General features: G+C 34.2%; 1 protein-coding gene across 1 annotated transcript; it reads right to left on the bottom strand.

The window, feature by feature from the left end:
- Positions 1–682: 682 nt before the first annotated feature.
- On the bottom strand, positions 683–15,634 carry LOC136806077 (transducin beta-like protein 2). The gene is made up of 12 exons (XM_067062648.1): positions 15,270–15,634; positions 7,830–7,881; positions 7,446–7,508; positions 6,573–6,790; positions 5,955–6,041; positions 4,902–4,963; positions 4,560–4,633; positions 3,944–3,993; positions 3,114–3,305; positions 2,638–2,798; positions 1,827–1,858; positions 683–799 (listed from the first exon to the last, which is right to left on the bottom strand). Exons 1-12 carry the CDS (start codon positions 15,595–15,597, stop codon positions 769–771), a joined length of 1,350 nt encoding a protein of 449 aa, XP_066918749.1. The 5' UTR covers positions 15,598–15,634; the 3' UTR covers positions 683–768.
- Positions 15,635–15,743: the final 109 nt, after the last annotated feature.

The following is a 15,743-nucleotide window of genomic DNA, read 5'->3' as shown; positions in this document are numbered from 1 at the left end:
TTGCAATCTTTTCTTATCTTTGGGACACACTGTATTTAATAACAATAATCGAAAAAAGGACAAAATTTTGTTTATGAAAATTCCATTATTCTCTACTGTTTTTGTTGAACATATAAATTCTGAATTTTAATAATTTTAAAAAATTCTAAAGATAATTTGTAAAATGACTAAAACACGAAATTGGCTAAGAAGATGAAATCATGATGATTTGAACAAAATAAAAATCACCCAAAAAAAGAGCAATCACGAAACGAAACTTTCGACGGTTAGAGAAAGCGGTTTTGATTTCATTATGAAGACATATTAGATACTGTATATAGATTCAAAGACCTTTGACTAAAAATTAAAGACCCTTTTCAAGATAAGACCCTTAAGCTAACTAATAAATAAAAAACAAATTTAAATTTCGGACAAAATTACATAAAGTCTATAAATTCAGTAATTTCTCCTCCTTCTATATTTTGTTGAATTTCTTCAAAAATTCTTATTTCATTAGAAAGAAGAAAGATAAACTTAAATTTTGATGGGTCATTTATTAAATTCGATTCATTAGATCAAAAGTTATGCTCGATTGAATAAAAAAGTTACTTTTAGAAAGTGCTCAAAAACGTTTAACATCGACCAGGTATATAGATTCAAAGACCTTTGACTAAAAATTAAAGACCCTTTTCAAGATAAGACCCTTAAACTAACTAATAAATAAAAAACAAATTTAAATTTCGGAAAAAAATTACATAAAGTTTATAAAGTCAATTTATTCTTCTAGTTCTATACTTTGTTGAATTTCTTCAAAAATTTCCTAAAAAACAGAAAAATTTAAAGAATAATTTTAAGTGCTGGTTCTCCTACACAAAAATAAATCTCATTTATCAATTTTTCAAGATTACCACCCCTACCCTGCAATGGGCCATTCCATTTTATAACCATACAGGGGGTGGACAAACTTTTCCAGGGGGTAGATCCTAGAAGAATTTCCAGGAGGTCTAAAGAAGTCTTTGTTCATTTTTCCAGGGGGTAAAAGGATATTCTTAAATTTCCAGGGGGTAAGCTACTGATATTAGTTCTTCCAACTTCACTTTAGGACATGAAAATATTTTTTTCCAGAGTGTTTTGCAAATTTTGCAATTTTCCAGGGGGTATCCACACATTTTCAAGAAATTTGTTTTGAATTGAAAAGGTTCGTCCACCCCCTGTATGGATTTTTTTTGGAACAGCCCAATCATTCTCTATCCATGGCTTTATATAGGAATACTAGTAATCTTTTGGTATTGTAACCATACAAGCAATGGATAGATTACCGGACTCAACAAAAGTGTTGTCAGTCGTTACGATGCCGTAAAATTTGCCGGTATTAGCCGAAAGAATTTCATGTACTTAAAACCGTTCAGAGATTCACATATAATTTGGGACCAGACTCCTTAAGCTTTGAATGAGAGTTTTGGTTGTTAGGCTTTCTCCTGCTCAATCAAAACAAGAATTTGAGAATGGGAACAAGTTTGGACATTGGTACATAGCCACAGATACAGAAAGGTTCATCTCCGAGCAGTCCTGAATGATGGCTAATGAAAATAGACCCAAGCTAAATTCTAAAAAAAGGACAAGCTAAATAAAATTGTAGTGTATTGACTTTTTTTAAATTATCGAAATTTGAAATTTTTTTGAATTATCAAATCAGCTCCGATTTCGATTACTCAAAATATAGTAGCCCCTCTCCCCCCTTATAGAGGTAGACCCTAGAATATTTTCTAAAAATAGCCTTTAAACAAGAAAAAAGATTTAGCCACCCCCCCCTAAGCTCAGGGGGTGCATTTTATGAAAGCACTTACGTGTAATCTTCTATCTGTTGTTCGATCCGTTCCTAAAAGTAAACAAAAATCGATATATTAGTTGGTTTGTTGGCTCTCTCTTTTTCGCATAAATTTCTTGACAGAATGTTTGATTGGTTTGATTTATATATTTAGAAAAATTCAAAAAGAAAAATAGAAAAAACCGTATAATTATAAAAATGTTAATCCCTTTTTATGTTTCGTTTTTATTTTATTTAGTATTTTCAACACATGCTCTCCTTAAGGTCAGATCTCTGATCTTCACCATATATTCTATACAAGCATTGGCCCGGTCAGGGATTAACCCAAAGCCGTGCACACCGTAGCTGGACGCTACTGGCGCTTTATGCAAACCAAATGGAAGGTATTTTATCCCGGGGGGGGGGTACTAGGGTTGGTGAATGAGGGGTATGTGCGGACGGGACCTCCGAAAACCGACCCTTAGAGAGACCAAATTTTAGTGAAAAAGTGACCCTTAGTGAGACTTTTTCGAAAAATTTTCTCTGATTTTCAAAAATTTCCTACCCTTAGTGAGACTTATTTGTAAATTTTTCTCTCAAAATCAAATTTTTTTTCTAAAAATCGTGATTTTTCCCACCCTTAGAGAGACTACTTTGAAATTTCCTGATTTTTGTAACCCTTAGAGAGACTTTGAAAGGTGAAAAACCCGACCCTTACCGTCCGCACATACCCAGCACCTATTTTTGCCTAAGTACCCCCCCCCCGGGATTTTATCATCAACTCAGGAATTCAATGAAACATTAAAATCTTTGCTTGACTCTTTACTTATACAAATAAGCATACAAATTACCTTAATTGAAGCAGAAGTTGTTCTCTTCAGTTTTTCTTTTAAATCAGCCAAGTTGGCTTTTGCACCGTGTATGTTTTCCCAAACACGAAGCATACGATCCGTACCACCTGAACTGACCAATATTTTCGAGTCTGTATACCAACGCAGTGCACATATGCTTCCTAAGATATGATAATAAGAAAAATAATTATAGCATATATTTAAAGTGACATGCCAGATACAGTAACAGCGTAAAAATACTGACAACGTCATTCTCGATGCAGGTATTGATTTTATGGTTGAAAAGAAGATCACAGGTAGCAAACCCTTGGGAAAAAAAAAAATAACACCAAGAAATCCAAGGTAGTTTTAGGATTTTATTAAATTTTGATAGGTTTTTTGAATTTAGCGAATATTGGCTACCCCCAGAAGGAACTGGACATCAACAGAAAATATTCAGTTTTCTTTTTGGGAAACATAACAAATTTTATCCTTACCGGGATGGGCGTGTAATATATCTTCATCCATCTCACCACTTTTCGAATCATAATATTTCAAATGCGAACCAACCGATAATGCCACCGTAAAATAATCATGCGTTAATGCAATGTTGACGTTCAAGCCTTCTTCGTAACCGGTAAAATTGCCAGTACTTAGTAAATAGGCTTCTTGACTTTTCAGGTAATTGACTAAAAGAGAAAACGAAATTAGTATCAATCTATATATTATGCTCATGCAAAAATTACTAAAGCCTCACGGACTGGAAAAATTATATTAGGCCTTGTACCGCCTTGTGGAAAGGGCTCTTCCAGAAAAAATTTTGTATTGTAAATCGAATTGCAAAGGTGTCTCGAAAAAGTCCTAAAAAATAGCAATGCTCTGGGGGTGAACTTAGACTGTCCAGGGGTAAATTTTACTACCCAGGGAGCTAAATTGATTACTTTCCGTGTTCATGTCCAGGGGGTGAAAATGGAAATAACAAAGGCGAATGAACTAGGACCAAAAGATTTCAATCCAGTTTACAAATGGCGTTAATTCTAACCATGTCCATGTTCTAACCTATAATTTGTAAACAATCAATTTTAGGCTTTCAAAACTACACTATTGTTTTAGGGAAATATTATTTTAATTGTATACCTCTTCAAAGGGACAAAGTCTTCTCCCTACCCCCACCCCCTCTGCGAGAAAAAAAAGTTTGAAATTTTGAAAGCCCAAAGTCGAATGTTTACAGAATAGAGCCATTGGTAAATGGGCAACAACGGCATCAATACAGCTATTTCAAAATTACACTTATTATCTCCAAAAATATACGGTAACCATATCTTACCATTGATATCCCAAACTTTCCAGGTTCCATCTTTTGAAGCTGTTGCAAAACTAGAAAGAAGACAGTCGGAAAAGTTTTAAATCATTGGTTTCCTTGTCTTTCATTTAAACACAAGTTTGAATATTTTTGCGCTGTTAAAAGGTATTTTATTTTGGAAGCAAAATGACTTCAAAACAACATTATAGTCTGTACCCAAAAACAATTAGTGCTCAGGTATGCAAGGTAAGTAAGTCTACAAGCGCAGCCGGAGATAACCCAAAGGCTTCTGTTACGATAGCCGTTCATCTACTTGAAGGCAAGGGAAGGGCGCAACTTTGCTCCACTTGCCCTTGATCCTTCTTTTAATTGCTGAGCGTCAAGCAGAGAGGCATCAAGTACCATTTTGTACTAAGTACGAAGTCTTTGGTATGACCCGACAAGGGATTAAACCAATGACCTTGGGCACCATAGCCCAATGCTCTACCTTTGCATTCAAACAAGAGTGTCAATCACAACTACAGAATAGAATTGAGATTTTCAATTTTGAAAGATAATAATTCTAAAAGATTAAAAACTTGGTTGTAACTAAACCATGGTAAAATTCAACTTAAACGTTCATGAAAATTTGATTATTTACCGTTTTGAGTCGTTTGTGAAAGAGAATGAAAGAACTCCAGCTCTATGTCCTTTGATTTCGAACGCTTTCAAAGTCTATCAAAAAGGAGAACAAAATATAAATTAGTTTACTTTCGATAAGGAAAGATACTGCAACACCCTAAAAAATGAAAAACAAGTGCAAAGGGCAGTTTCGGCGTACAAAATTTCGTGACTTTTGGAATCTGTCGCAAAAGTGTATATTCTCAGAAAATTCTTGAGAACAGTTAAAAAATCTGGTGATGACTGAAGTAAAATGAATAGGCAGAATGAGATTTAGTACTCATCGGGACGGGAATAAAAATCAAAATAATTGAAATATTACCTGCTGAAAGTCGCCACTTTTTGAAAATTGCATGTGCCATAATTTCACTTCGGATGTAAACCCTGAAGAAATAATCATAAACAAGTCGTATACAGTTGGTTCATCATAAATGAAACACGCACTGGGAACACAGATTTGTTACAGTGCAGGAAATTTCGAGTTACGCAGTAAAGTTTATAGATAATTGTTAACTGAAGGGACGAGAAAACTTGAGATTCGAGTTAAGGAGACATTCGAATTATAGAGGTTCGAGATAAAGAGACTCCACTGGATTACAAAACGTTTTCTTTGAGATATTTGGATAGTTTTGAGTCAGGAAAATACTGATTAATTTTATATAAAGCTAGTTCGACTTTTGTGTTTCCTGGTACAAGATTTCTTTTATCATGACTAGCCTATTTTATCTAAAGCATAAAAAATAACACCCCCTTCTCACACAGCCGGTAGGATTTTTTCAGTCAGTGGGGATAAAAATAACAGAAAAAAACTCAGTGGGGGTTGATATTCCCATATTTTTAATGGCTGGGGAAAATTCAGAGGGGACGGGAAAAATAATAAATTATTTTGCAGTGAAGATTGTTTTTATTATTTTCAGTGGAAACAAAAATTGGATGATAATTTTCCACCAGGGACGATATTTTGGCCAATTTTTCCAGTGGGCCCATCCCACTGGGTCTGCAAGAAGGGGGTTGAAAATATAATTATATTCCTCTCCATACCCGATATTCAAAAAGTTTCGACTGATTTCGTTTTCATCTTATTAGCAATAAACGGGCCTTTCATAAATTATTTTGAGTGCAACGACTACCTCATTTTGAATTTATCACCAAGGTGATTGAATTCGAGTCTTTAAAGTGATACTTTTATAAATAGAGTTAACTTCTCATGAACTCGTCTGGGAATCAATTTCCATAGCAATATTTTGAAAACGAGGTAAGGGTTGCTCGTGACGTAATTTATGAAAAGGTTTATCTAAATGAAAACAAAAAAAAAGAAAAAAAAACATTCCCAACACAGGTATCATAATTTAAAAAAAGGTTGTAAGAACCATACCACATGCAGCCACCAGGTTTCCACACGGCGAGATACTTGCAAACGTATTGTACATCAATAAAGTATCAATCTTGTCGTACACTTCACCTAAAATAAAGAAAATTCTATTCATAAACATGAGTTTTTTTTTTCGGTTATCATATATACAGGGGCGTCGTGAAGAATGGAGAAAATCAAAAAGGACAGATAGTAGAGATTTTGTGTTTTTCTGCTTTTCTTTCGTTGATACTCGATAATACAAAACACACAAAATCTCTCTTTAATGACATGTTTTAAACTCAGATTTCTTATATAAAACACTAGATAAGCGCTTCTCTGTCTTTCTCAAGCCAGGTCAGTGGAAACAGAATAATTTAATGTTACTCCATTCCTGAGTAGACCGTAATTCGGTACCGGCAATTTGTTCAATATGAACAGGCAACTGACATAACCAGAAACGAGGAGGCGATAGAATGGTCTTGGTTGATCAACTTTAAAAAATGGCGGATTACTTTAGGTCAGTCTAGCAGTCTCTAGCGAGACAGAATAGCTTTATCTAGTGTTTTTGTGGCACTCTAAATTTTCAATATTTTTGGTGCCGCACTAAATACTCTAAGTAGAGAAGAGATAAGGAAATACCTTTGATAGACCAGATGATAATTTGTGTTCCTTTATCGGCTGTCATAATATACTTTCCCGTCGATGAAATACCCACTGAAATAATTGCTGATTTGTGGATTTTATCGAAATCAAATTCTGGAGAAATACTCATAGTTGTGCTTCCAGTCTCCTTTTTCTCTTTGTGTATTTTAAAGACTCGTATTTTTTGTTCGTTTGCGAGCGATGCCACAAAGGCTCTGAAAAGAAAAAGAAAGAAAGAAAATACAGTTGACTCTCTCTCTCTCTCTCTAATCCGATCTTCATGGGACCAAAATCTAAATTTCCTTCGAATTAGAGAAAAATTCGAATTACAGAGAAACCACTTTCTAGCTGAAGGGACCAATGTTTTAGTTCGAATTAAAGAAAGATTCGAATAATAGAGGTTCGAATTAGAGTGAGTTGACAGTAGTAGTCAGTTAAGTAGTCAGTTTAAAAGACAAGAGAATGACTTTTTCTTTACATTTATATGAACAATTACAAATTACAAATCTATAAAACAATAAATGAATAAATTTAAAACAGGATTTTGTTGATATCGAAAGTGGGGCTTGATTTCTTGATTTCAAAATCACGAATTACAAGACAGTGTGTCCCGAAAAGAAAATTTAACTAATTAATGTTTTTTATATGAAGTAGAATCCTCAAAATTTCTATACATATTATTTCAATCTCAAAAGCAAAGTCATCTTGGGGATTGAATATCTATTAGAATTGAACAGAGAATTATAATCACATTTTAATTATTCTAAGCTCAGTTTAGATGATGAGTTTTGAGGATTTTACTTTATATAAAAAGTTGTCCACTTTTTTCTGGGACACAGTATACAGAAAATTAAAAAAAAGAAATTGTACCTTGAATCTGGACTAAATGCCACATCTGACGCAAGATCAAATTCCACATTACCTCGACCATACCTGTTTGAAAAATAGACGATTGACGCTTTTCAGCTCAGGAGACCAGTATAGTTAGAATAACTCAAATAATAGAGGTTCGAATTAGAGATAGTGGACTGTACAGTATATCATATACTGTAATAACTCGTCAAAAATCCCTTCTGCGATAGGCTTTTTCCATTTCCTTAAAAATATTGAATTTTTAAGCTCCCAAAAGTTGTGACACTTATAAATGTATATGTACTCCATTAAATTAAAATAACAAAGATAATTTTGAATTTAACAAGAATTCATGAATGAATTATACTTACTTCTTCTACAAAAAAAATTCTATATACTCACTTATGATCTTTTTCTCTGAAATCTTTCACATTCCATAATCGTACGGTTCTATCTATAAAATAAATTTATATTTCAATCGACCTACCTGGTTATTAACCAAAAAAGTTTGATTTATTAAAAATTACAACCACAATCTTAACCCTTTATCATCAACATGAAAAATATAAGCTATCTGATTGAATATGACAAAAATTCTGAACTCGAAAAATATATCTCATATTGTACTCTGTGCCTTGTGATAACTATTACTTATTTGTGCTAAAAATTAGTAACATGAAAGCCAGAATATAATTATTCTTCAATGGAAATCAAAACTAATAATAAAAAAATACCATGAACCAATAACGAGGAAAGCTTTTACTAAATAATTGGTGTTGTCCTTATAATAAGGTTCAAATTTTTGGATGAAATTTGGGCACATTTTTTTAATTTGAATTAGATAGAAATAAATTTGTTCTGGAACTAGAAAATTCATATGGATTTTAGGTTATTGATTCTACCTGCTTCGGCAGGCCTACATTTTTGAGATTTTGCAGTCTTCTGGTTTATTTGATTTTGGGGTATGAGGATCCTAAACTCAAAATAATTATATATCTTATATTTTTCATCTATTTTGAAACTGTATTCTTTATTTTGGGCTATTTTGGGCTCTCAACAATCACCAGATTTTCAACTTATTTTATTTTTACCAATTTATCAACTCAAATAGGCCTGAACTAACTAAAAGATCTCTGTTAGCAAACATGATCATATTATATACCAAAAGAAGCGTCTCCAAACGTAGATTAAGAAAAAGGTCAGTAACCATAGGTGAGAATTTCTCTATAACAAGTGATACTTTTATGGACCTACCTGGTTATGCATTAAACACATAATTAATATCTACGTGAGTGTGACCATTAAACCATTCAGAACAAAAACAGTGACGATCTATTAAAATTAGTCGTTTGTTTCTTATAAAAAAATCAGTTTTATTGACAATCGAATCATGATTGATGGTATCAATGATGTTTTTTTTTTGAGAAAAAACAAAGAAATATAAGGAAAAAGCCCAATGAAAATCTGCAAAAACAGCGATTTCCGGCATATTTCCGGTATTTTCGGCCAGAAAAAAATGTTTTACGAAAATTGGGCTCCGTCACATTTTAGGTATTGTCATTTTGCATCAGTGTGCGAAATTTCATAAAAAAATATAAAGTACAGCTTGAGAAATTCAAGAAATACTGTCTTTCCGGCGAAAATAGGTTGTTCCGGCGATTTTTTAAGAGTTCCGGCTTCAAAAGTCAATTTCATTGAAAATTGAAACATGCTTGATGGTGGGCATTGCTATTAAAAATGTTTTTGAATGAAAAAACAACCAATCATAAGGAAAAAGTCTAATGAAAATCTAGAAAAACGGTGATTTCCGGCATATTCGGCCGAAAAAATTTTTTTTCAAAAATTGGACTCGGCCATGTTTTGGGCATTGTTAATACGCATCTTTAAGCAAAAAATCAGAAAAAACTAATGATGAAATCTCGAGAAAATGTCAAAAAAACGGTTTTTCCGGTATATTTCCGGCATTTGCGACCGGAAAATTTTTTTTTCTCGAAAATCAGGCTCCGTCACATTTTGGGCATTGCCATTTTGCATCTTTGTGCCAAAAATCAGAAAAAACTAATGAGCCAATCTCGAGAAAAGCTGGTAACAGACGGACAGAGGGACGAACGAACAAAGGTTAATTTATAGGACCTCCAGGTAGGTCCAAAAAGTTACAAAGGTTTCTGTAACGACCGCAACATCACTTTTACCTGGTTCGAGAAGCTAAAAATCTGAAAATCCAAACTCTTCAAAATGAAAACCCAATACCACCATTCGAAAGCTCTCAAAAATCAATATAGAAGACTTTTAAGTAGATGTATACGATTTCTCAACTTTACTCGAGAAAATCGATTCTGAACAAGTGATACTTTTATGGACCTACCTGGTTATGCATTTAACACATATATAATTGATATCTACGTGAGCGTGGCCATTAAACAATCATTAGAACACAAATAGTGACGATCTATTAAAATTAGTCGTTTATTTCTTATAAAAAAACATTTAGAAACCAAAATTTCATGCTCTTAAAATATTATTTCATATTCAAGACTTTGTGAGCAAAAAAAAACATATCTCATCAAAAAATTCAGTAATTTGGCTAAGAACATTGATGTATGCTTATTAGTAGTGATTCTTATAGATAAAGATGCGTTTTTTGAGCGGAAAAATTCTTTTTTTACAAAAATCTGCTTGAGCCATCTTTTACCTACTTTCATGCAAAAAATCACAATGATTCAATATTTCAAAAATCCAAAAAACCTTTTTTAAGCCGTTTTTTAGCTGAAACTTTATGCAAAAAATCAGAAAAAACTTATGAGCCAATCTCGAGAAAAGTTGGTAACGAACGGACAAACGGACGGACGGACAGAGGTGAATTTATAGGACCTCCACCCCACCGGGGTAGGTCCAAAAAAGGGTAATTGTGACGTCATCAAAATTACAAACCGTTATAACTTTTTGTAAGCAAATTTTCAAATGTTGATCCTGACCTTTTTCTTAATCTATGTCAAAATCCGCGTTGATTATCGATTGGTGTATAATATGTTCATATTTTCTTTCATAAAATTTTTATTTTGCTGGTGACGTCATCAAAAACACGATTGTTCCCGGACGCCCCTGGTAAATAATTTCAAAGTGTCCGGTTGTCCATATTTATTCAATACAACCAACAGAAGTTTGTTCGCAAACTTTGTAAGTAAAGCGCTTTTTTGTGTGACCCCAGCTGCCTGACTTTATCTCTAAAGAAGGGTATCAGAATGAGATGCGGGATGGCAGTATTGAACCAAGTTAAGCTAAAAGCATGGTTTTCTATTAGCTGCAGGATGGTCTTTTCAAATTTTTAAAATTTGGGCTTTTAGAGCTTTTATAGTGTAGATCAGTTGAAAACGAAAGCGTGGATATTATACTATTAGCATTTTTGAGAAGAAGTCATTGCAGGGGGGGGGGGGTCGGTGCTAAAATTTCAGACATCATGACTTTTAGTGACGTGGTGGTATTACAAAAGAAGCCTTAAAACATTTTAGTACCATGTGTACTAAAATCCCAAATTAGGTGGGGTCTTAAGAAATTTAAGAAAATTTTTAGTACATGAGTACTAAAAATCACCAAATTTTAGGAAATTTAACTATTGACCGAGCATTTTAGGTAAAATGAAAAAAAATAAAAACTTTCTATATAAGACTTTAAACACCCTGGTGTCACAAATTAAGCAAAAATTTCGTCCCCGGTGGGAAGATACGCTTGAATTTCAGCCCCACTATGAAATTCCATGTTTAAAAATTGCACTCCAAAACCATCCCCACTGGGTTTTTTAACTTTGGAAAAGCCATTATGGTAATAACCGGGAGGGCACCATTGTTATACATTGTATATTGGCTCACTGCTTTTGTAGTTTGAGCACTCTTGGATTGGGTGGAGAGTCTTCATTTAAGACGCTCACTATTTGCATTATGCATTGCTCGCTGCAGTTTGAGCACTCTTGTGACTCCACAATGCAATCCACAAAATGTGTAACCTTACATCCTGTGCCCAAGTTCAGGAGTTGCCATAAAGCCATTATGGTAATAACCGGGAGGGCAAATTGTTATACATTGTAACTTTGGAAACATAGATTTTTATCAATTTAATTTCTATCCCAATTAGCATTTCAATAGGAATTTTTATCCCAACTGAGAAAAATATTCCACCGGGCTGTTCTGCTTTTATATACTATGGAATAAAAAATGTTTTCGAAGTTGAATGCTTTGTTTTTGTAAAGAACCATGGATAATTAGATAGAAAAGAAATAGCAAGCTGTAAATTAGAGGTGAAAAATAACAAATCAATCTTTGCAATGACTAAAGTAGAGCAGAGAAAAGTGTCTTGACTGTTTCTGAGTCTTTATCTAGAATAGAGAGACATAGATCAGGTTCACTGACAGCTTAAATAAACAGAGTTGGCATTTTGTTTGAAGACCCATTCTCTGAAACGAATTCCAAAATAAGCCTAATTTAGGCTATGCTAAAATGTCAAAAAAAATTTAGTACATGTGTATTAAAATTCCTTTTTCAAAAATTAGGTGGGGGTATGTCAAATATCATCAAAAAACCTTTTAGTACTCATATATATCTTGAATTTTAGTACCGACCCCCCCCCCTGGTCATTGCAGTAACTTTCACAAAATTACAGTATTGAAAATAGACATAATTGAAGATTTTTGGCTGTCATATTCCCCCAATTTTCCATTATGTAACCTTCCTGATCTCCTTTTCATTAATCGATAATATTGAATTAACAATTAAAGATAATATTCAGGGGTAAAAAGAAGCGGCAGAATCGGTGTTGCTGAGTTAGATAATTAAAGCCACTTTTTTAATGCAATGATAACAAAGAGAAAACAAAACATTGCTTGAGAAAAGGAAAGTGGTGACACACAGCATACAGAGCACAGCTATTAATATAATAGATGATGTTCCTTTGTGTGAGAAATGTGCTTTCAATATATTTCATCATTTCAAATCTTTTTTCTAATGTTGATTCATGCTTTTTTGTTTTGACATATAAAGAATGGGATATATAAAACATATATAACATTTAAATTAAAAAAAGGCTTTTGATCCAAAACAAAGACTTATTGATAGAATTTTATTGGTAAAAATTTGATGATAAACATTAGTGAAACAGAGCCTATTTGAAATATTTTACTGACTAGCCCAGAGAAAAATGTTAAACCTTTATTATTTGAATGCATGCCTTTTTAATACTCAAATATAAAAAAATTAAAATATTTTAACTTGGCCATTAGTCAAAAAAGTCATCATTAAAATTGATTAGCCTCTGCGATGGAGTGCAAGGCTGAAAGCCACATGAATATGGTTCATCATATAAAAGGAAGTTCATTCTATGGTGGCCTATCTTGAAGTGAAGGTGGTTGAACAAATATTTTTTGGCATATTGTTTGATGGAACTGGTTGCAAAGTCTGTACATGGTTGTACCCATGCCGTGTATGTGTTCTTTTAACTAATGACCTTTATTTAAAAAGAAATTAAAAGCTCCACTTGGCGCTAGGTCCGTGTCGTGCTTTAGCCTTACCACCTTCTTTGCCCACTAGTGCGATGTGGTTCGCTCGATCGCGCAAACAATGAAAATATGAGGTAATGATATCATGGCGCGAACCAATGGGATTATGTGAGCATATTTTCATGTAATTTATACACAAATATATTTTCAACAGCTTAAAAAGTACCGTCAACTGCTCGAACTTGGAACTATCTGACAAAACATGGGACGGCATTTCACCAAAAAACCTAAGCCTTATATAGGATTGTAGATTGAAAAATATATATGAAAGGTGAGATTTTACAGCTCCCTGCTGTGCAAGGCACTGAGAGGCCACGGGTGTCAAAAAGAAGGGCTGTTTGTTTGAGAAATGCGATTGAGAAAATTATTTACAGATAAAAGTTTTTCCATCCATGAGGGAGTTCAAACGACCCTCGACATGGCCCGAGAATTCTCGGGCCTCTTCGGGTAATGTTCGGGCCGAGAGACCCCATCAATTATTTTGGCCCGAACATGACCCGAGTCATTCGGGCCATGTTCGGGCCATGTTAAATGTTAAATTGATTCAGCATGTCCAGTCAAACAAAATAGTACAAAATAAGATTTGTCTGTTTTGTTTATATCGCTCAAAAAAACTTTACGAGCTTCCCGTGGACACGCTTCAGTTTAAAACCAGGACCAGTTTACTAGCAAATATTTCCACCCTAAGTATATTTATAACTATGTTTTCATACCAAATAAGACATTTAATATTTATATGAATTTACAACATTCATATATTTAATATAATTAAGAGAAACCAAGTTTTTCTCAAAAAAAATGTTAAAAAAATTCAGTCCTGAAATTACACGCCTGTTCAGTTAGGAACATTTGGCGAGTTCCTGTACACAACCGTGATCTAAAAAATCATAACAACACTCATTAAAAAATGACGTTCGTGTCTTTTCGCACTTTTTTTAGCCTAGACGATGTAGCAAACATAGTAAATATAAGCACACTGTGCTTTTAATTGGCTGAAATTTTTCTTTCGCGTCGGAAAAACTTTTTCAAACTTTCAGCTATGATTGACCAAACTGTTACAATGAAAATTATCCAGCGCATTTTTTATCTTCTTATCTTCTTAATCTTCAATAAAGAACTCAAAGTTTACTGAATTTAAGCACATAAGATATTCTTATAATTATTGATATTCACTGAAACACCGTTCGTTATGTGCTGCGGTGGAGTGTATGACTCGCGCGGTAAATAACTCGCCTTTTGTTGGAAGATCGTATTGGGCGTTTTGGCGTCACCATCCTCGAAGCCAGCGGGCGCCCCTGTCTTTCCGCAACTCTTTCCACCATTTTAGATGGCCATAACAATAGATCTAAAAGGGCGCCATAATCTTGGAAGATAATTTGTTTTGGTCTCCAGCTTTGGGAAGTAGCAATGCTTTTGGTTGTTTTTGATAGAAAATAGTAAGAAACTTAAGTTTACAAGTGTCATTTAGTTTTTTCTGGCTTATAGAATGGCAGGATCCTGGATGGTTTCCCTAACTGCTGTTTAAATCATGTTTTCAAAAATTGGCCCGAGTGTGGCCCGTGCGTGGCCATACTCGGGCTTTACGCGAATTCCAATAAAAGTTTTGGCCCGAGAATTCTTGGGCCATGTCGAGGGTCGTGAGTTCAATTGCGGGTGTTCTGCTGAAGAAGCAAAGGAACTGATCTTGACAAAAAATATCTGATGTGGTGCTTGTCAATATTGTATTGTAGCAAAGGGAAAGATAAAAGAGGTAGGACTATTAGCCTAGTTTCTAATCCTGATATAGTAGGAGTTTTTTAAGTCGCCTTAGGGCGGCAATCACAAATATCTTCGTTTCGCGTCGCCCGACCGACTCTCGAAAATTGAGTAGAATTGAGTCGGTGAGTCGGTAAATTTGTCGGACTTTTTATGTCAATGACCTTTCCTTCGTTCAAAAATTTTATTATTGCCGATTTTTTGCGAGCGATTTCTAGCGCATTCGCAGCATTTTGACTTTGTTTATCATTACATGCGCCATTTTGGGGTCGGAGGTCACAGTGTTCAAAGGTCATAATTTTAAACCACCCATTACACGTGGTTGTTTTGGCTGCTGGCTGGCTGGCAGTTTCCTCCATGAATGCACTCCAAAAAAGAATGGAAAAATGGAAACCCGAAAATTTTTACGACCGACCGACCGACCGACTCACTTATTAGACCCAACGAGGACGCGAAATGAAGATATTTGTGATTGCCACCTAGACTGCCCTCAAACGAACTATTTTTGATAAGATGCCCTTAAAATAAATAAATCAACTAGCCTTCTGAGGAAGAAGCTAAGAGCTTTCCATTGTCACTGAAATCAAGAGATGTGATTGGTCCAGTATGTCCTTTTAGTGATGATATTAGATAAGGATGATTGATTCCGTTATCATTTAAGTTTTGCTGTACTTTCTTTTTTGACACAGGGTTTCTAAGCTTCTTTTGACTATTTGAAGTGTTTGGTTCAGTTTTCTTGACTTCCTCTTTCTTGACTTCAGCTTGCGGTTCATCTTCTTCTTTCTTTCTGAATGTCAACAGGTATAAAGGAATGACAAAAAAGAGTAATCCAAGAGCAATTGCGACAAATATTGCTGCTTCGTCCGCCATTTTGTTTGTTTTCGTGTTGCAATGACTAGCCTCTATCTGTATGATTCAGTGGATGATTCACGCGCCCATTTTAAAGAATTTGATTGGCTGTGCTGAATAGAACTTTTAAAATTAATCAATAAGAACTCTCAAATTTTGCGCGGAAA

This window comes from Clytia hemisphaerica, unplaced genomic scaffold, assembly GCF_902728285.1.
Source record: "Clytia hemisphaerica strain Z4C2 unplaced genomic scaffold, Clytia hemisphaerica genome assembly, whole genome shotgun sequence".
Classification (NCBI taxonomy): domain Eukaryota; kingdom Metazoa; phylum Cnidaria; class Hydrozoa; order Leptothecata; family Clytiidae; genus Clytia; species Clytia hemisphaerica.
Note: the sequence above shows the minus strand (reverse complement) of the source record. Positions and strands in the feature narration are given on the sequence as shown.